Source organism: Nyctereutes procyonoides, unplaced genomic scaffold (assembly GCF_905146905.1).
Source record: "Nyctereutes procyonoides isolate TBG_1078 unplaced genomic scaffold, NYPRO_anot_genome, whole genome shotgun sequence".
Taxonomy (NCBI): Eukaryota; Metazoa; Chordata; class Mammalia; order Carnivora; family Canidae; genus Nyctereutes; species Nyctereutes procyonoides.
This window is the reverse complement of record NW_026575020.1, coordinates 34108957-34130221: the sequence shown is the minus strand read 5'-3', so window position 1 is coordinate 34130221 and position 21265 is coordinate 34108957. Positions and strand designations below refer to the sequence as shown.

At 56.3% G+C, this 21265-nt stretch overlaps 1 protein-coding gene across 3 annotated transcripts in view; it reads left to right on the top strand.

Annotated features, from left to right (window-relative positions):
* Positions 1 to 1031: 1031 nt before the first annotated feature.
* The window catches only part of NTNG2 (netrin G2), a 69771-nt gene continuing 49537 nt past the window's right edge, over positions 1032 to 21265 (top strand). For 2 of the 3 annotated variants that reach the window (XM_055338080.1, XM_055338088.1), the window contains exons 1-3: positions 1032 to 1151; positions 4813 to 4938; positions 5176 to 5868. In XM_055338080.1, the coding sequence (XP_055194055.1) occupies positions 5656 to 5868 (213 nt within the window). In that variant the 5' untranslated portion in view covers positions 1032 to 1151; positions 4813 to 4938; positions 5176 to 5655. The remainder of the gene's footprint in view (positions 1152 to 4812; positions 4939 to 5175; positions 5869 to 21265) is intronic. The other variant, XM_055338084.1, reaches the window with a different exon arrangement.

Sequence of the window (21265 nt, the reverse complement as noted above, 5' to 3'; positions counted from 1 at the left end):
GCAGGGCCCATCAGGGTGGAGGCGGCGATGTGTCAGCTGGTATTCAGGCTCTGGTTGTGCGCTCAGATCGCTCCCCCTCCCCATCTCCCCAAATCCACCCACCCACCCTTTTACCCACTGCTTGGGGCCTTCTGGGTGGCAGCACTTCACAGAGGGAGTCAGAGCGGCAGCCTTGAGCCCTTGGCTGTTGGGGGTGGGTGGACTGACTCACTTGGCCCCCTCCCTGGTGCCGATGGGGCAGCCCCCACACCCCTGGGCGCTGGCACCGCGTCAGGCCCCGGGCTTTTGGAAAAGGAAGCTGCAGCCCCGCGGCGCCTGACCCGGGCCGGCTGAGGATGCGCTGTGCGCGCACCGACCCGCCGGCCCCCGAGCCCGGAGGAGATGCTTAGGCAGCGACCCCCCGGAGCAGGCTCGCTCCCGCGGCCGCCTGCTGGGGCCACCCTGGCCGCGGGCCCGCCGGGACGCCCCTGCTGGCGGCGCCCCTCCCCGGGCCGTGGCGCGTCCCCCGAGTCTCGCAGTATTTCCTTCCTGCACCTTTAAGAAGACCGGTGCTCCGTGGTGGGATGGTGTGTTAAAGCCACACAGAGGAAGTTACGCAGCCCGGATCAGACCGAGAGATAAAAGCCCCGATGGTGATCGTGAGAGATGGCAAGAGGATTTAGCCTCGGCATTAACTTGGAGCGGAGTGCAGGGGGGCGGTGAGGCGCCCGCCATCTGGCCCCGCGCCGCGCCGGGGGGATGCCCCTGCGCCCCGACGAGCAGCCGCGAAGCCCACCCGGGCCGGGGGCCGCCCGCCGCCCGCGCTCCGGTCCTCTCCGAGCCGCCCAGGGGGCCCAAAAAGTTTGCACTTGTTAGAGGCGACCTTCCGCTCGGCCGGGGCGGGCGATGCGGGCGGCGCGGGCGGCCCCCTCCCCCGGCCCGCGTCTCCGGGACGGCTGCGGGCGGCCCCCCCGGCGGCCGGAGGGCTCCCCGGCCCGGGTCTGACGGCGGCGGGAGCGGCGGGAGCGGCGGGAGCGGCGCGGCGACGAGCACCGGCCGGCAGCCCTCCGGCCCGCGCCCCCACCCAGCGCCGGCCAGGGCGGGCGCAGCGCCCGCGGGCGGCGGTCCTCGGCCTCCCGGGTCTGCGCTCCGGGGAGCGGCTCCGAGCCGGGGTAAGGCGGGCGGGGAGAGCCGGCGGGCGCGGGGGGGGTGGGGGGGGCCGCGGCATCGCCAGCCTGCTTCCATTTCGAAAGGGCTTCGGCCACCACGCAGGCTCCCCGGGCCCGGGAGCCCCTGGACGCGGCCCAGCAGAGGCTCGGGTGCAAAAGTTATTTGGTGGCTGCTGCTACTAGCGGAGGACCGGAGTCGGCCGAGAGGGGTGTGTGAGTGTGCATTTGTGGCAGCGTCTTAAAGGAAAAGCTTGTCTTTCCGGCTGGCTTTTTCCTCCCAGGGTCTTTTTCCATCGTGCGTGCGTGTGTGTGAGAGACAGAGAGAGCGTGTGTGTGCGCGCGCGCGTGTGTTGGGGATAGACGTTGCAAGCATGTGTGCATGTGTTTGTGGAAAGGGAATTAACCCTTCCCTCGCGCCACTCCTCCGCCGCGATCCGACCGCCACCGCGACGGCACCCCTCCGTCTTCCCCGCACCCCCTTCCCATCTCTCCGAAAGCTGGGCTGCGTGAGTCGCGCAGAGAAACTCTTGGCCAGCCAGGCTGGAAACTTCTTTCCGTGCGGTGGAGGGGTGGGCTGCTGGGGGAGGGGGGTGAGCAGGCATCGGCCCGGGGACGAACCGGGAGGGAGGCGCGCAGACGGGGAGCGGAGCCGCGGGAAGGCGGGACGAGCACCGCGGGCTCGGGGGTCCGCCCGCTCCGAGTAAGTTGCCGGCCCGGGCGGGGGGCGGCGGAGGCCCGGGCGCTGGGGGAAGCGGCGCCGCCGGGGAAAAAGGAGGCAGCTACTTCCCGGGCGCTTTGCTCGGTGTCCGCTAATCGAGGGAGGCGGCGCCGAGTCAGGGGGCACCCTCGGTGCCGGCGGGGCCTTTCTCAAAGGCGTGGGTAATTGCTGCCGGGGCTTGCACTCAACTTGGGGAAGACAAAACGCAGCTGCGGGACTTGGGGGTGGGGGGCACGCCCCTGTGCGATGCACGCCCCCCACTCCGTGCAGCCCACCCGGAGCTCGGACTCTGCCGCGACTCCTCGGCCCGTGGGGACCGACCCCAAACCCCCGCCTAGCGGAAGCCTCCTTCTGCTCCCGGCTCCCCAGCCCTCAACTTTCCGGGGCTCCCCGGGCGCCGAGATGCCCCCGTTCCAGAGCTGGGGGGCACCGGGGCTGGGCCGTGGCTACCAGGATGCGATGCGAGCCGAGCCTGCGGTGCTCGGGGCACTCACCTCCGGACCTGGCCCGGGGTGGAGGGCGGGAAGGTGACTCGGGCGCGGCGGGCTCCTTTCCTTCCCAGCCCTTGGGCACCACCCCCTTTAAGGCAGATTTCCCTCGGCCCGCAGCCCCCGCTGGGGAGGGAGAGAGGGAACCTCGGGGTGGGCAGCCCCCGGGACCCCCCCTCCGAGCCCTTCAGGGACCCTGCGCCCACAGCGCCAAGTTTCCCACGAGGTGGGGGCGCAGCCGGCAACTCCGAGAGGACCTGCTCGGAGCCCAGGGAGCTCGGAGAGGCGCTAATTCAATCAGACAGAGAAATCGGAGTTCAGAAATCCTGGTAAAATCTAATTTTCAGGTTTTAATACCCTGGCTATCAGCCCCCCTCGGTTCCTGAGGACTCTTAAAAGAAATAAAGCGCATTGATTCTATTTGTTTCTGGGAGCTGCAGTTTCTTAATAATATCAGGTGAAGATTTATTTTCCAAGGAGAAAATGATCCACCGGGATACAACCTCTTACTCTGAAATTTCCTCTGCTGGCTTCTCACTCCCTGCTTTCCGCCCTCGTTATTCCGCCGACTCTTGCTTCTCTCCCTCCTCCCTCCTTGTTGTCCCCCCCCCCTTTCTGGCAAAAGCCGACTGTAATATTCGCTTGCTGAGCTCACAATTCTCCCTATAATACCAGCAACGCCCCGTTGATGGACTAGTTGTAAACACATTTGTTACCCCGCCCCCAGCAGATTTGGTTGTTGTTGGCTCCCCTCAGCCCCCATCACCACCCCATTTTCCAGGGAATGCACAGCATTTGAACCAAAAGAACTGCAAAGCAATTAATAGAATTTCAAGTTGCTCCGCCCTTTGCTCTCTGTGGCCTCCCGGCCTCCGGGCCTCGCTGCCTCCCCGGGCGGGTCTGGCGGCGCACAGTGGAAGCCCTGAGCAGCCGCCGGTGCTGCAGATGAAGGCAGCCCGCAGCCGCGCCCCGGTGCCGCTGCCTGTCAGGAGCTCCCTACCTGTTACTGAACAGTTAGGAGTCCGCGGTTGGAAGAAATAATTAGGGACGTGCTGTTTTCTGGGCAGCAAAGCTTGGGTAGAGGCATCCAAACCTTTGCCGGCCGCGCTATTTTATTTTTACTACATTTTCTCAGGTTGTAAAAATAGTCGCCAGGCGGGTTCTTTCTGAGAGTTTCTAGCAAGGAGCGCATTCAAGGCCAAGCAGGTTCTATAACAGGTTTCTCTTTAAACGGCCAGAGGTGAGCAGTGAAAATGTGGTCCCCCCCCCCCACTAGGCTCCTCATTCATCTCCATCAAGAGCCCTTCAGCCAAGAGAGAGGGGCAGGGGCCGCCCTAATGCAGATTTATGATTCCCCCAACCAGGAGCGTGGGGCACTGGCTGGGGGCTTCTGCAGGGAGCCCAGGTGAGCGGCCAGCCCCCTCTGGACAATGTCCACCTTCCCGGTTTGTCATTTTTGGCAGCAGTGTGTTTGTGTCTGGGCGGAGAACGGAGTTTCATGGAAAAGGGATTAACTCTTCAGGGACTCTTCCATGTAGAGTGGCTCTAAGAGGGTGTCAGGTGAGAATCACGAGGAGGTCAGCACCAATGCCGGAGCAGTTTGGGGATTGAGAGGCACTAATCATAGATATAATAATCAGAATAATTAATAACGCAGGTGCTTCTGCTGTGACTCATTGCATAACCTTTGCCCTATTGACTAGTATTTTTGGCCAGGATCCCACACTGACTGGACTCAAATTCTCCTGGTGATGTATCAAGTGCCTGGGAACACACCACATTACTGGAGTGATGTTTTCTGCAATGTAACATTTGTCTTAGTTATAGCTCTCTGGGCTCTTAAATGATTATCAGTTGCTTAAAATAGTAAAGCAATAATCATAATAGTGACTCGTTTATAGACACACCCTCTGAGGATTATTGCAGAATTTTGGCCTCGATCGGAAAATCTAACATGACAAACCATAGTCACTTCTGTGGAAGTCTTCAATATCTCTAGTTTCTTAGTGTTGAAAATTAAGCTCATCGCCGCAGAATTTGGAGAGGGATTTATCGGCACCTGGTTCTTACTGGTTGGCCCACACGTGGACCATGCTTTACCTGTACCTGTACGTCCAGACTCATCTGCACCCATGGTGACAGTCTGACATTTTGACTTGTTGGTCACAGTATTTTAAAGCCACCACTCAATCCTGACTCTTGAGCATGTTTTGCAGTCAGTGACCCCCAAACAGGGGGCTCTTCTGCAGACCAACACCCCCGTAAATGAGGGAAAAAGCGAATCACCTTTGAAATAATGTGTCCAATCTCCAAATGTGCAACTCTGATATTAATAAAAATAACCCAGTTTTCTCGGGAGACCTTGCTAATGCAGCCTCATTTTTTGCACATTTTGCCAGAGAGCTTTTGTTCTTATACATCTTTATCGCCCCCCCTTTCTCTTTTTAATTTGTTGCAGGTGTTGCTAATGAGCTCTCTCCTCCCCTCTTACAATGAAAGACGAGCCAGCCCCCGGGTACCTGGATGGATTGAGAGCTGAAGTGTCAGAAACTTCATAATAAGTTGCCGATGGCTACCAGCCAAGGTCAGCTGGCCCCCATTAGGGCCTGTCCCCACAAAGCAGAGTCAAATAAGCTTCTCCCCAGTTAAAACCTCAGTCGCTTTTTTATGTTGCAGTCCAGCCGCACAGTTGTTGTCACTTTAAGCCCATATGAAAAGAAATCTCTTTTATTGGTCTGAGATGCCAGTCCAGTCCCATAGAGGGAACATGTTTCCAGCTAACACGTACACCTCCTGATTTTATTTTATCTTTACAACACAGGCTGGAGGGTTGTTTTGCAGTTGTGTTGAGCACATCACCCATTAAGGGCCCTTTAAAGACCCGGATTGATTGGAAGGACGAAAATTAAAAGCAATCTGATCCGGCCTCATGCCAGATCCCTGAGGATTTGCTCCCTATCCCATTTCCTCCACTGTCACAATTTGAGAGCCTGCCTGATTTGATCAGATTCACCTCTGGGAGAGGTTAATGCCAAGGTTAGGAGGACACGAAGTTACGGGCAACTTTTTGATCTGCCCATCAGCAGTCTGAGAAACGCTGGCTCTGAGTTTTCCGAATCGGCCTTTGGGAAGAAACAAGTTCCTCGCTCCTTGCAACCTGGCACTGCTCGAGGCCCTGGGACATCCAGCCACCGTTGCCTGATACATGTGGCACTTCCATGCTGAGGCCCAGAGTCCCGCCTGACCCAGCCGCTGCCTCTCCAGGGCCTCTCTGGGCCACGCCCCTTCCGACTGCGCAGCCATGCTGCACCTGCTGGCACTTTTCCTGCACTGCCTCCCGCTGGCCTCTGGGGACTACGACATCTGCAAATCCTGGGTGACCACAGATGAGGGCCCCACCTGGGAGTTCTACGCCTGCCAGCCCAAGGTGATGCGGCTGAAGGACTATGTCAAGGTGAAGGTGGAACCCTCAGGCATCACGTGCGGAGACCCCCCTGAGAGATTCTGCTCCCACGTAAGTCAGCCCGCTGCTGTTCCTTTTGCTCAGGCCAAGTGGGAGGGGGCCTGGGCCAGACCCTTGTGATGGGTGAGCAGAATGGGAGGACCAGGGGCAAGGTTGACTTTTCCATACCTTGGAGCGAGAGCAGATGGCTGTCCCACCTTGGAAAAGTGCCAAGGCAAAGGCCACCCCAGGCTCTGCGGTCCTGTGATGTCATTCTCTGGGGTGGGGACCTTCTTGGCCAGCTAACCACTAGATCGTTTTCTCTTGGGAAGACCATAGTAGTGATAGTGCCCGGGCCACTGGCCGTGCAGACAAGCCCCGCCTCCATTGTCAGGAACTCAGCATTCTGGGCAAGGGAGCAAGGTGCTACTTGCAATGTAACACTCTGTCCATCCCTTCTGCGGTGCCTCGTCCTGTCCCACCTGATCCAATCCAGCAGGCAGTTTTGCCAGGCCAACTATGCCCCCACCGAGCCGCAACTTTGCTGGGGAGCAGTTTTGTTGGATGTGCAGAGGGGATTCCTAAGGGTGGAAAGGAGACAGACCAGGATGGACGGTGTGGTTCTCATTTCAATTCCATCCCTTTGTGCGGTGGCTGCAGTCACTGGTCAAGTCAGGGGCACGGCAGATGGTCAGAGATTGTCACTTGAGCCCTTAATTAGAGAAGGATGAGGTCTTAGAGCAGGGATGACTTCAGTACTTCAGTACTCAGTGTTACCGACAACAACAGCTGTAATAATGGTAGGGACCATTCAAGTGACCTCGTGTGGGGGCCAAGACCTTGATGTGCAAGTCCCCCCGTCAGCTCAGCCAGGTTGATTCTACTGTATGAAGGGGGAGTTATAGGGTGTGGGCTCTGAACTGGTGGCATCTCTGGGCCTCTGTTCCTTCATCTGTAAATTGGGCATCATAGGAATAAGAGAGCTGAATCATATGTGTAAAATGCTCAAAATAGGGCCTGGCACACAGCAGGTGCCCATAGATGTTAGCTGTTGTCATTCTTGTACAGATGCAGAAACTGAGGACCAAAGTCGCACACCAGGAAGTGGTGAGGCTGCGGTTCAAGGGTCTGGCTCCAAAGCCACTGAGCTAAACTGGCTGCTGAAAGGGGCCTTCCTGCTGGGCAGTGCCTTGGACCCCCACACACACCCTCTGTCCCCATCGCCATGCTTGGCAAGAGACTGGGCAGGGCTGCCAGGCTGCAGGAGCTGATGGGAGCAGCTCGTCGTCACCTGTGGGGTGGCTGCTGCCTCCACGTGTTCTTGAGAGGGCCTCTGGGCCTCTGGGCTTCTGCCTGGACTGAGCAGGTGCTCAGGACTGAGCCCGCTGGGCTCCTGAGGACACCTCCATCCCACAGGGAGCTGCACTCCTATCACAGAGCAGTCAGCTTGGGAAGATAAGCTTCCTGCTTGGACAGCCAGCAGTCAGATGTGAGGCTGTCACTGTGGATGGTGGCTGGGCCGAAAGAGCCAGCTGGGGATGGAGGGCGGGGAGAAGGCAGCACAGGGCTGGGAGTGGGGGCAGGGGGCGGGGGCACCAGATAGTTCATGGGGATTACTGCACTGGGGATCCCAGGACTTCACTGGCTCAGGGATGAGCAAGGAGGTCAGCTCCTGAAGGTCAGGGGGAAGCCAGGTTGGGGGCAGGGAGCCTAGTTCTGAGCCTGTACGTTAGGCTGGCAACCCGGCCCAGCTCATGCAAAGACTTCTCCACACACACCCTGAACAGAGTCAACCTCTGCCTCTCGTATTGGAGTCTTGACTGTATTTCTGCTCTGAAATATTAATCATTGCCTTAATGTACTAGGGGGAAGGGTGCGGGACAGGGCAGCTAAATCATATTTCATTGGACCCGTTTCTGGTTAAGGGCTTGAGGGGTGGAGAGGACCATCAGATGCAAGTCTGAGGCCCTCTCCTGGCCAGAGCTGGCTCAGAATGTCCTCAGCTCTGGACCTCTGCCCTGCCTCCACCCCCACAGGGAGGACCCAGTGCAGCTGCCAGGGTGGGGTGCTCACCCCACCGCTGATCCTAAGGCTGCCCCACCTGAGCCCGGCAGGTGTCATTGAGCACTGGAGTCTGGGAGGAACTGACATCCCTTCCCTTCCCTCCTGGGAACACAGGAGAGGAAGAGCGGTGTCTTCAGCATCTCCCCCATAAGTGTGTCCTCAGTGTCTCCACACCAGGAGACACACGGGCTGCCATCCCGCTCTGCCTTTGATTACAGTTGTGTGGCCAACAAGACTGGGGACTCTGCCTTGGCAGGTGGTTGGGGGCTGGCTTCTGCAGGGATCGGGGAGTGGGTGTCATATCCAAATACAGTCAGGCCCCGTGCCACCTCCCCTGAGCAGGTCCTGTGTGTGTCATGTAATCATCTCTAGGATGCCCGGAGGTGGGTGCTGTTCTAATCCTGTTTTAGGGATTAGAAGGGGTTGCCTAAATCCTGCCAAGGTCACTCAGTTTAAGAGGCTGGCTGGCAACTTGTCTGCAGCCAGGGCCTGTGCTTACCCACTAGGTGTCTCGGCCTCCCCTCTCTGAGCTTCAGTTTCGTTCCCTGTAAAGTAGAGGTGATACTGTTCACACGTCACAGTGCTGGCAAGAGGGAGCAACCTGGCCGGTGCCAGGCCTGGGCTCCGTGCTGGCACGCAGTAGGCACTCGATGTGCAGTAGGTGCTGTGCATTATTAGTTGTTAGGACGCCCTCGGCAGTGTCCCTGGCTTTGCTTCTTTGCCTCTGTCCAGCGGCGAGATGGCCACACCCTGAATTCCTGGGCTCTGGGCAGCAGGCCTATGCGGGGTGGTTGAGGAGCTCGAGTTCCCGCATGTGTGGCTGGTGCTGTGCACCACCAGGGGGCGCCCTAATGGTAGCCGGCCCCCGCTGCCCAGCTACCCTGGCTAGTGCCCAGGGGGTCGCGGCGGCCACCTAGCCAACTGGAGTGTGAGCCCTGGAGCACCCCCGGGGGTGCAGGAGGGGCTGAAACGTAGCCGCCCTTCCTGGGGTTCAGGATGCAGACCCTCCCTCCTGCCAGGCTTGCCGTCCTTCTGCAAGGCCACCTGAGAGCTGAATTGTAAATTCCAGCCTGGTGAGGAAGGGGCGGGGGAAGAAGACCAAGATAAATGAATAAATAAAAACGTATTGGCTCTAAATGCACAATGAGAATTAATAGGGATGAGCTCTCAACCAAGGATCCTAGGGCAAGGGCAAAATTTCAATGAGGACTACAGGAGAGGAGGGCAGCCCCAGGCCCCCCACTCCAGGCCCAGCCAGACAGGGCCAGGCTGGCCACACTGCAGGGCCCGGGGGACAGGGGAGGGATACCCACAGAGGCTTCTCGACCCCTGGGCAGTTGGGTGTAGGAGGCAGCCCCACAGTGCTCCCAAACACTCTCCTGTGTCTCTGCAGACAAAAGCTAACCCTGTGTCTCAGGAGAGAGAAGGTGAGATGACAGGGAAGAGAGAGGGGGTGAGGCTCTGGCCACAGACCAGGCAGGTGGTGTTTCAAGCGATCCTACAGGCACCCACTCGTTACCTAAAGTATAGTCCTTGGACTCACCTTGTTAAAAATGCAGAATCCTCGGCCCTGCCCTAGACCTGCTGCGCCAGAAACTGCATTTTAACGAGAAATCCAGGCGATTTGGATGCATGCGGGATATGGTCTGAGAAACCGCTGCTCTCCATAATTGCTTGGTGGTGGGTGCCACCCGTGGCTGACATTCCCAGGGGATCTTTGCGGGTTAAGTAGTGAGTCCCTGTTGAAGGAGAGGGTGAGGTGCAGGAGGCATGGTCGGGAGGGGAGGTGGAGCCGGGGGCTGACATCCCTGAAACCCTCTGCAAGCTTCCAAACAGAGGCTGCGGGTATCCTGCCAGGATGATCTGGGGCAAGGCATTTCGATTCTCTGAGCCTCAGGTTCCTCATCTGTACTGGGGGGTGATTACAGGGGTGACCCTGCCTTGCCCGCCCCACCAGCTTCCTGGGAGAAGGAGATGCCTCTTTCAGAATATCTGGAAGTGCTTGAAGAGGGTGAGTTCTGGTAATCCAATCCATTAATCCAATTGATCCTCTTGATTTTGAATAGATGAGGGAGAAACTTTGTATCCAAGGAGACTTTCCATGCAGAGGAGAGCCTTGGTCTTGGTCTTGACAGGGAAGCCAGGAAAAGGCCAGGAAGGTGTGTCTTGTAGCACACTTCTTCCTCTGCACCTGTTTTACCATCTCTGTGCCTCAGTTTACCCAGATGCAGAGCGCATGGCCCTATCCCCCCAGCCGAGGGGACTGTTGGGCTGATTAAGGTAGATGGAAGGTGGATCCTCAGGTCCTTGAGCTCCCCCTCACCGTGACATTGAACTTGTATGTAGAATCAAGGTCATAGCCCTCCTGCCTCCTGCCAGACCTCAGTGTTCTCATAATGTTCCCGGGCAGCAGTGCCCAGCTGACTGGCCCACTGGCTCAGGCCTCCTCCCCCCATCCCCCCGCCACATTCCTGGCCCCCACGCCTATGGGGAGAGCATGAACACCTCACCCCCGTGGCAGATGTTACAGACATACGCTACTATCAAGGTATGGGGGACACAGAGCTGGTGGGGGTGGGAGCCCCCAGGGGACGAAGGCGCTACCCCTGCTTGTTTCAGCCCGCCACACTTCTCACCTCTGCACCTTTGTCTGGGCTTCCTCCTCCATCCGCCACATCTTCCCTCGCTTCCTTCATTTCCAAAGCTTCCCCATTTACCTGGAAAACCCCAGCTCGGTTTTCAGGATTCAAGTTGGACCTCACCTCCTCCAGGAGGCTCTCCCTGATTCCCTAACCCAGGCGTCACATCCCTGTCATTGTGCTCACCAATGTCAGCTTAGTGGTTAAGGGCTCAGGTCCTGGGGCAGAGAGATAGGGGTTGGAACCCTATGCTGTGCAACCTTTGGCATGAGGCTTAACCTCTCTGAGCCTTATTTCCTCGCCCTGCTGTTATGACTAGGACACGCAAACACGACTGTCACGTGCACAGCGCCTGGCATACAGTTGATGCTCGTTTATGTGGTTGTTATATTCGTGGTGTGTGCTTTGGCCTTGGACTGTGAGCTCCTCGGAAGTAGGGCTGTCTCATGTTTCCATCCCCAGCACCTCCCTCTTGGCTCAGTCAGTGCTAGGTAAGCAAGTGGAGGGCCATTGTGATCCAGGAAGACTTCTCAGAGGAGGAGGGCTTAGAACCAAGTCTTACAGGAAGAACTAGGGTTTCTTTTTTTTTCTTAAAGATTTATTTATTCGGGGGGGGGGGCGGCGGTGCAGAGACACAGGCAGAGGGAGAAGCAGGCTCCATGCAGGGAGCCCGACATGCCTCCTGCCATGGGACTCAATCCCGGGTCTCCAGGATCACGCCCTAGGGCTGCAGATGGTGCTAAACCGCTGCGCCAACGGGGCTGCCCAGAACTAGGATTTCAACCGGGACAAAGGAAGCACCGAAAGTTCCTGCTTGTCTCCGTTAGAGGCCCCGGTTTGTGGGATCTGCGGATGACACCAGGAGGTCTGCATAGCTCTGTCCTTAAGTAGGAAGTGACTTTGGAACCTGATCTTCACCCAACCTTTAGTTAAAACCGCTCATCCTGTTGAAACACCCGAGGCTGGGCCCACCTTGGGACAGGAATAGTTCTGTGCATGACATCCTGTTGCACAGCAAAGTTTCCCTTCCTGGGGAGTAGACAAGTGACAGGCCAGGGGCAGCGCTACAGTGCGGTCTGTGCCCACATGCCTCAGATCTTTGCCCCTTACTTTCCTTAAGGGGATGGCTTTGGGTCCAGACACCCCATGGAAGGTGGGCACAGTACCTGGAGTGCAGTGGGGAAGAGAAAGGGCCTGGAGAGGACAGCTTTCCAAAGAGTGTTGGAAGTTCTAGAACTTTCCAGCTTACACGTCCCTGCCTTCCCCAGGCTCATCTTCCTCCTCTGTCGTTGCATTCCTCTGGCCTTGGTTTTTAATATATTTTCATTTTTCTCCGGTGTTGCCTGTATTATCACCAGCTGCCTCAAATCCCACGTGCAGGGGAGAAGGGAAGGAAGGACCAGCAGGCTGCACCTGCTGTGGACAAGAACCTGGCATTTGGGAAGGGCCAAATGTGAGCTATGGTTATCCTGCCCCTCTGGGCGGTGGGACTTTGGATAAATCACCTGTGCTCCAAGGCTCAGTTTTGTCATCTGAACATTGGGATGACACCAGCCACAGGCTTGGAGGAAGGCTGACGAATGAGATGAGACAGGGCTCGGAGAGCCCTCCGCTGGGTGCCTGGCGCAGAATGAATGTTCCAAAAAAAGGGATTTTTCTTTTTCCATCCCAGAACTTAGCTGGAGAGACAAAAGGAGTGACAGTAGCATGTAGCAGACAGAAGACGATGCAGTCGACCAGGCGTGGAATGGGAGGTAGAGTCCGCGTGCGCTGTGGGAGTTCAGAGATGGGGGTCTGGGTCTGGGGTGAAGGGTCGGAGGGACTGGGAGGAGTGACAGCCAGCACAGAGGGAATGGCAGGTGCAAGGACAGGGGGCAGGGAGGGGTCCAGGGGACATGAGGGCGGAGCACATGGATGCCTGGGAGGGGATAAGCTATGCCGCCACCTCATCCCACTCACCCCCTGCCCTGTAAGCCTGTAGGGTGGGCTGTTTACCAGATCATCAGGCAGGTGACTAGAGAGCCCAGGGCCTCCCTAGGTCTCTTTAGTGGTGGAGCGGGGATTCAGCCTTCCTCTGTCTGGCTCCTAGCGCTGGGGGGAGGGGAGGAGGGCCAGGCTAGGCGTGTGGTGGGAGGGGACCGTGGGGAGGCAGGGACTGGGGAGCCCACAGGGCATGGAAGCCCTGACCCAGGGGCCGGAACAGAGCGTGGCAGCTCAAAGGATCAGGGGCCCTCGCCACCCACCCCGGGACCGACCGGGTCCAGGCTGCAAAGCTCTGTTCCCATCACATGACCCCGGGGGGCCCCGCTCCCCGGCCTCAGGCCTGGCCAGGGTTCATCTGGCCCGTGAGCGAGGCACCAAGTGCCGAGGAAACTAGGAAGTGGCAGAAACGGTTCTGTTCGGCTTTGGTTTGCAGGTTCTGGTTTGTTTTTTGTCAGCAGCAGATTTGCTTAAATATATGAGAATGTGTTTCTAATTCCCTGAGCACACACCACCTGCTGGTGGGGTGGGGGGGTGGGGGGGTGGAGCGCAGGCCAAGCAACGGAGGGGAGGAGCCAGGCATCCCAGGTTCTGGCCAAGTGTCCTTGCTGCTGGGGAACCAGGCGAAGCCCCTTGGCCTGTCCCCACCCCCCACTGTGCCAACACGGGGTTCGCCTATATTCACCAGTGGTCCTGGAAGATGGCCAAGTAGATCCTGGCCGTTTGGGAAATCCAGTTTGGGGTTCAGCTTTGGTCACGAACAGACGAAATGGGGATCCCCGTGCTGATGGAGGGGTTCTGAATGCCGAGTACAGCACTAGACATTTTTTTCCCCAAGTTCAAACTCCCTTAAAAAAAAAAAAAAGATGTGTTTATTTATTCATGAGAGACACAGAGAGGCAGAGACACAGGCAGAGGGAGAAGCAGACTCCCTGCAGGGACCCAGATGTGGGACTCAATACCAGGACCCCAGGATCATGCCCTGAGCCAAAGGCAGATGCTCAACCACTGAGCCACCCAGGTGTCCCTCAAACTCCCTTATTACAGTATTCTCATAAACGAAAATCAAAGGAAAATAAAGATGTGAATGCTAAAAATATAATGGTGCATCACATAATTCCCCTTTGGTTTTCTAAATTTTTTTTATTGAGATATAATTAATGTATAACACTGTACTGGTTTTAGGTCTACAGCATAGCAACTGGGTATATGCATAGGTTGCAAAATGGTCCCCACGGTAAGCTGAGTTAACATCTATCACTACCAACAGTTAGAGGGTTTTTTTTTCCCCTTCTTTCTTCTAGTGAGGCCATTTTTAAAAGAATTTTTAAAAATTTTTAAAATTGAGGTGAAATTCACACCACGTGAAATTAACCATTATGATTTTTTTTTTACTGCAGTAAAACATATAGAGCATCAAGTTTGCCTTTTTAACCATGTTTAAGGACACGTTTCATAGCATGTAGTACACTCAAGATGTGGTGCGACCACCACTTCTGTGTACTTTTTTTTTAAGATTTTATTTATTTATTCATGAGAGACACAGAGAGAGAGAGACAGAGACACAGGCAGAGGGAGAAGCAGGCTCCACGCAGGGAGCCCGACGTGGGACTCGATCCCGGGTCTCCAGGATCAGGCCCTGGGCTAAAGGCATCGCTAAACCGCTGAGCCACCCGGGCTGCCCCGCTTCTGTGTACTTTTGAGAAAGTTTTCATTACCCCAAAAGGAAATCCCGTTTCCATTAGCTGTCACTCTCCAAGCTCCCTCCTCCCAGCCCCTGGCGACCCCTAATCAGCTTTCTCTCTCTATGGATCTGTCAATCCTGGACTCTTCGTCTAAATGGAATCATACAATATGTGACTTTTTGTGCCTGGCTTTTTTCCCTTAGTACTATGCTTTCAAGGCTCATCACGTTGTGCCAGATGTCAGTACCTCATTCCATTTTTAAGGCTGAATGATATTCCATTGATGGGCTAGACCACGTTTTATGCACTTGGGTGCCAGTTGATGAACATTTGGGTTGCTTTTACTTTGGCACTGTTATGAATGATGCTGCTGTGTACATGTGTGTCTAGTTTTTGTGTGGACATTGCTCTTGGGCATATCTCCAGGAGTGGACTTGCTGGGTCATATGGTAAATCCATATTTAAGTTTTTGAGGAACCCCCAAATGGCTGTCCACAGCAGCTGTACCACTTTTCATTCCTGCCAGCAGGCCACGGGGTTCCCATTTCTCCACATCCTCGTCACCACTGGGTATTTTCCCTTTTTTTGTTTTTTATCATTATGGCCAACCTGGTGGACGTGAAGTGGCATCTCGTGTAGTTTTGATTTGCCTCCTTCTAGTGACTAATGACCCTGGGTGTCGTGTGCTTATTGACCATTCTTGTATCCTCTATGGAGAAATGTGTCTTCATGTCTTTTGCCCATTTTTTCATTAGGTTGTCCTTTTGTTGTTCATTCGTACACGTCCTTTATGTATGCTAGGTGCCAGATCCTTATCAGATACATGATTTGCAAATATTTCCCTCTGCTCTCAGGATAGGCTTTCCACTCTCTTTATTGTGTCCTTTAATGCACAACATTTTTTTTTAATTTTAGTGAAGTCTAATTGATCTAGTTTTTCCTTTTGTTGCTTTTGCTGTGGGTGTATTGTTAAATCCAGGGACGTGACTGTTTACCCCCATGTGTTCTTCTAAGACTTTTATAGTTTTCACTCTCATGTCTAGATCTTTGATCCATTTTGAGTTAATTTGGGTAGATGGTGTAAAATAAGCATCCAGCTTCCTTCTTTTGCATGAAGAAAGCTAGTTCCCCCGGCACCATTTGTTGGACAGACCGTTCTTTCTCCAGTTAATGTCCTTGTCACCCTTAGGGGCAGTCCATTGACCATCAATGTGAGGGTTGACCTCTGGGCTCAACATTTTTTCCGTGGAAACACTGAGCATCCCATGTGCAGTGTCTCCTCACATCCTCCCAAATACCTGCGGGGTGAAAACTACTTTCCCCATTTTACCGATGAAGAAGCTGAGACCCCAGTACTGGGTGGACAGTCTGGTCTTGAATCAGGTCCCAGGCATTCGATGTGATACTGTGATGAAGCCTAAGGAGGATGAGCCCAAATGCTCACACTGTCCCCCTCCCTGTCTCCCCTCCCTTTCTTCCTCCTCCCTGTCTCCTTTTTTCCTGAACTAGCCTTTAGGCCAGGATGTTAGCTTTGCTGCTCAGAGGAGGGTAACAAGGGAGGGGTGCCCAACCCGTGACTCCTTTCCGGCCTCAGAGTGTCTCCTCTCCAGCTCCCGCTGCACCCCCTGCCCCCCCCCCCCCGCCCACTCGGCAGGGCACCGGAGCCTGCATCTCACTTTGTCCTTCCACGTAAATGTTGCTGCAGATTTTCCTTTGTCTCAAGCAGGGAGTGCAGTTAGGAAGGGGTCTCAGACATCAGAAGAACCTCAACAGCCATGAGCACGTTAATGTGGAACTAACGGCTCAGGGGAAGGTGGGCTCCTCGGCCCTGGCTGCTGGTGTCCCCCAGCCCCCGGCCCGGGGTCCCTGAGCCCCCCACCCCCAGGCAGTCCTAGGGCTCTTGTGAATGCAGTGTGAAACCACTCGTGACCCCAGCTCGCCTCATTGCCGATGTGAGGGAAAACTGAGGCCCACCAGGATGAAATAACTTCCTTGGGCCCCTGGTGACGGACAGCAGAACCAGGAGGCTCCACTGTAGGTCCCAGGCTCAGAGTGGGCCAGGGCCCCAGGGACATGAGGCATTCCACACCAGGTCTCCATCTAGCCACTCATGCCCTGGATTTGGCCTCCCAAGATGGCCTTTGGTGGGGCACGTGGGATGCCTGCCTGAAAGCCACCTGCAGCCCATGGGGTACCAGAGCTACCCCTTGGGTGGAGTTGTGACGTAAGGGACACTTGGCCTCTGGCCCCTCGGGTGAGCTCTCACACAGGTGTGCAAACCCGGGTGACGCGGCTGTGCTCAGGGCCGGCTCTCCTAGGCCCGAGGGCTCCAAGGCCCCCATCCCAGTCTCCCCCGTGAGCTGTGGTCCCCATGCTGTGGCAGCACCGTGAAGGTGGACAGGAAGAGGACCCGGGATGTCAAGGTGTGGCTGCGCAGGGGTCACCCCCATTAGAGAGACGTAACCCATCTCTCTCTGTGTCTCTGCATCTTGCACATCTGATCTGCCCTCCCCACCTAAACCTGGGAATGTTCTAGAGCTGCCCCGCCCCCACCATTAAAGGGACTCTGCTCTCATCAAGGATCTGGCATCCTTGTTCCCCAGACATTTGCCCTGGGGTGCTGCGGGACCATTTGAACCCCTCAGTCCCTCATTCCACTTTCCCTCATTCTGCCCATGCCATTTGTCCACTTGACTCCAAGTGTCGACCAGGGAAATAAGAGGAAATGAAACATGACCAGGACATTTCCCCTCGGTCGCAGCAGAGTCCATTGTTGGGCAAAGGTGAAAAGGAGGCCAGTGGGAGATGCAGCTGGCACGTAACCCTCAAGCTCCCTCCCTCTGCTCCAGCCCAAGTGGATGGTGGTGTCCATTTGGGGTTCTTGGGGAGTTCCCTCCCTCTGGGAATCCAGACACAGCCAAAGGCAGGTGACAATAGAAGGAGAAGCCAGCTAGCTGTCTGTGTCCCTCTCCCCGCTCCAGAATCCTCTCCAATAGCTCTGGGGCTGGTGCTGGGCTGGGACTGGGCTCCCCACTGGACCGGCTTCCCGGGGGCTGGGTGACCTCAAGGCAAGTCTTGGGGTGGAGATTTCCTGCCTGCATGCTCATCCTCAGAAACCCCTGCATTCATTCCCTGGTTCTGTTTCTAGCCTTTGGGACACAGGCTTTTTTAAAGATTTTATTTATTTATTTATTCATGAGAGACACTGAGAGAGAGAGGCAGAGACACAGGCAGAGGGAGAAGCAGGCTCCATGCTGGGAGCCCAATGGGGGACTCGATCCCGGGACTCCAGGATCACACCCTGGGCCAAAGGCAGGCACTCAACCACTGAGCCACCCAGGGATCCCTATAGCCTTTGGGATTTTTAACCTTGGAGAGGGGGCCAGAGTGGGGAAGGGAGAGGGAGAGGGAGAGGGAGGGAAAAACCAGGAATGTGCCAGGCACCCAGGAGGACCTGGGTGGCCAAGCAAAGCTGGAGATCAACCCTCAGCTCAGCAGCAAAACCTCAGAGCAGGGGCTCCTGCCTTTGGGGATTCACAGACCCTCTGAGAATCCGTGGTGCTCTTCCAGGAACAGCACACACACACACAGAGACACATGCACATGCAGTATGCCCACACACACAGACACACGCACATGTCTGCAAATACTCTTGGGCTCCCCAGACTACCCTGAGTCTCCCCATGGATCCCTATGGTCCCTCTGGGGACCCTTATGCTCAGGAAAATGAAATCTGTCTTCTTGTCACTGACTGGTCCTATGATCTGAGGATTTTCTTAATTTAACATCTTCCTCCTCCCTCTCCTCGGAGGAGCAACAGCTTACATTTATTGAGTGTCTACTGTATACCAAGCACTTGACCTAAACAAGCTCATTGAACCCTCACAGAAGACTTACGGTAGATCCTGTGTTTGTGCCCATTTTGTATATGAGGACCCGACATTCAGAGAGGTTAAGGCACTTTCCCAGAGTCACACAGCACTGAAATAGGCTTGGCACCTCCACCCTAGGCTGCCGGGACCCAGCACTTAGCTGCTCACCAGGCCATTTATAGCTGATGGGAGGTACTCAGAGTGTCTTAGAAAGCACCTGATAGATCGAGTTGGTTGTCATCTGTGTGCATGCGTGCAGGTGACCCTTTGTGCCAGGCGAGTGAGTACTGTCCCCGTCAGCCTCTCCTCCCCCAGCACGGCCTGACAGTCAGCCCGAGGAGGTAGGGAGGGGGCTGGGGAGGAGTGAGTGATGGTGACGGTGACCCACCCCCCTGTCCCCTGAGACATGTCGGAGTCTGCTAATCCACTTATTTGATAATTCAGTTATATCATGTCTATTTGGCAGTGTGCACGCCCCCACACACCAGCTCCGGGGAAGGCGAGATTTCTTTGCCTGGAGGAACCCGAGCTGTTTTCCTGAGGAAGGAGTGGGAAAAGAAATACCCCGACAATGGACAGTAATGGACCTAAAAATAGAGGGGGGAGGGAGCGCTACAGGGGGAGGGAGCTGCAGGGAGGAGGACTGAGGCATCTGGCTCGCATGGCAGCCCGCCCCTTCCCTTCCCACCTGGGGTTCCCCCATAATCGGGTGCCTTTCAGCCTGGGGGACAGGCACTGAGATGGGAGGGATAGGAAGGAGGGGCTGGTTGGCCAGGTGCCACCCCCCCCCATGGAGGATTGTCCCATGCAGGGTCCTGGGGACAGTGGCCCTGACCTTGGCTGCACACTGGAGTCCCCTGGGTGGCTGAACCTGCCTGATCTCCAGGACTCACCCCTGAGGGTGTGCGGCCGTGAATCTGGGGGGCCCCAGGCGAGGTGAACATAAGCAGTGTCTCCACATGCGGAAAGGGATTCAGGTTTGGGGCCCATCTCCTCAGCGTTGGGGTGGCCTTCTTGAGGGCTTCAGGCCCAGATGGACAGTGGGACTCGGGGTGGGAGAAGGCAGGGCCAGGGAGCTGTGCAGGGTGGGGGGCTGTGGGGTGGAACCTGCACCCCCTATTCCCACTGCCATCACACAGTGTCTGGGGCTTTAGTGCAGCTCCCCAGGGGGTCCCGGGGCTCAGCCAAGATGCACCATTGCAACCTCTCCTCGGACTGCATTGCATCCCCTCCAGCCTTAAGCGCCTTGTTGTCTTTTAAATTCAAAGGCCAGAGGGGGAGAGGGCTTTTTCTCAGAACCATCCTTGGACCCCAGCCACTGGCGCTCCTCCATCCTTGCTCCAGTCTCAGTAGGCTGAGGGGAACCCGTCCCCCTCATCACAGACCCTCACCCTCTGTTCCCAGCTTCTTAACCCCTCTTCCTGGAGGAAGGCTGGCCAGCCAGAGTCAGGGCCTTCCTGCAGCTGCTAAATGTCAAGACGGACGCTGACTCTGGGCTGCCCCTTCGCCCTTCTCCCCACGCTCCCCACCAGGCCCCTGACCTGCCAAGTGCATTAACTCCTCTCTTCCTTTGCAAAGTCTGCACATCCAGGCTGCCTTCACTTGGCCTCGCTACCTAGGATACCTCCCTCACAGCCCGGTTAAATCTTCCTCCACCTGCCCAGACCTCGCCCACCCCTTCCTTCTTCGAGGCCTGCCTTTCTGAAATCCCACCTCCCCCAGGAAGCCTTCCTGACCATCCCAGCCAGTTCCCATCCAGGCTTGTCATCTGGGCCATTTGTGGGGACCAAGCCACAGCTTCTCTGGGGGTCAGTGCAGAGGGCTCAGTGCTCTCTCATAAGGGGTCAAAGCGCCTGGGTTACCAGAAGCGTGACCTGGAGTCAGGGCCTGGCCTCTGGGAGCCTCAGGTCCCTCCTCACCTATGGGGGTGATGTTGATAGCGGGGCTCATGTCATAGAATTGGTGCCCTTGTTTGGATCCTCTGTACCAGGCCCCAAACCTGGCCAGGCATCTGAGTCACTGTGGAAGGGGTTTGGTTGGTTTGTTGGTTTCTGGAGCAGAATTCAGGCCTTGAGGAATATTTGCATGCCCTCCCCTTCCAGGAATTTTGATGAGCAGCCAGGTCTGATGGCTGCTGCCTCCCCAGGACTATTTTGCACACAGAGGACATTCAGAAATGGTGGGTGAAGAAGTGACTAAGTAGATGAATGAAAGATTGCTGCCTCAGCCCTGCCACTCCCACCCTCAGCAGAGGATTCGTGCACAGAGTGGTGCACCTGTCTAGGGTTGCTCAGGTGCGTCTGCCTGTGGTATGGACCCAGGGAGCTTCCTCCCCCCTCTGATCCCCTGCTTCTTAACTCCTCGGAGACCAGAAGGGAGAAACCCTTGATGGTCAGTCAGTCTCTGCTTGTGGCTGTTGGCAGAGGCTGTCCCTATCTGTCTGGATGTTAAATCCACTCCAGAGGCTCCTATCAAGTTTGGAGGACCCAGACAGGGGACCTGCCGAGGAGTGGGGAGTCACTCTGCAAACCTTGCATATACCAGGTTCCACCTCCAGGGAGCACACAGTGGGAGCACACATTAACCAGAGGAGTTGCTAAGAAAAGCTGACTGAGTGCTCATCTTGGGATAGGGACAGGGGCCCTGAGGAAGGAATGGTTAAGCAGACACCGCAGGGGGCGGGGTGGGGGTGGGGGTCCGGACAGGGGCTGCCCCTTCCAGAAAGCCCAGGGAGGAGGCAGCCAGAGAGGAAGCAGACACTAGGAAGCCTTTCTAACAAGGCAGGAAAATGCCTTCAATAGGATCATAAAATAATTTGTAAAGACATCTGTGGCACGAAAATCCATTTAATCGCCCCTCAGCCGGGCAATGACTATTCCCCCCTCAGACGAGAGGCAGGGTGGCTCGCTAGGCTTCCCACCCAGCACGTATTTTGGAGCTTCTAACACCAGTCCCGCCTTCTGCTCACCAGAGGGACATTGGCCCCGTTGCCGAGCTGTCCGTGCCTCCCTTCTTCATCTTAAAAACAAAATTCAGGGTTGGATGTTAGCTCACAGGATTGTCATGAATAGACAAAATGAGGTTTCACGGGAAAAATCATCATTTCGATGTGCCAATAAAAATACTCAGTGTGGAAGTTTGGGAAAGAAAGACAGAAACAAGGTGGGGAGGGGCGGGGGGCGGCGGGCAGAGCCAGGAGCCCTTTGGGTCTGGACTTTGTCTGGCGGGG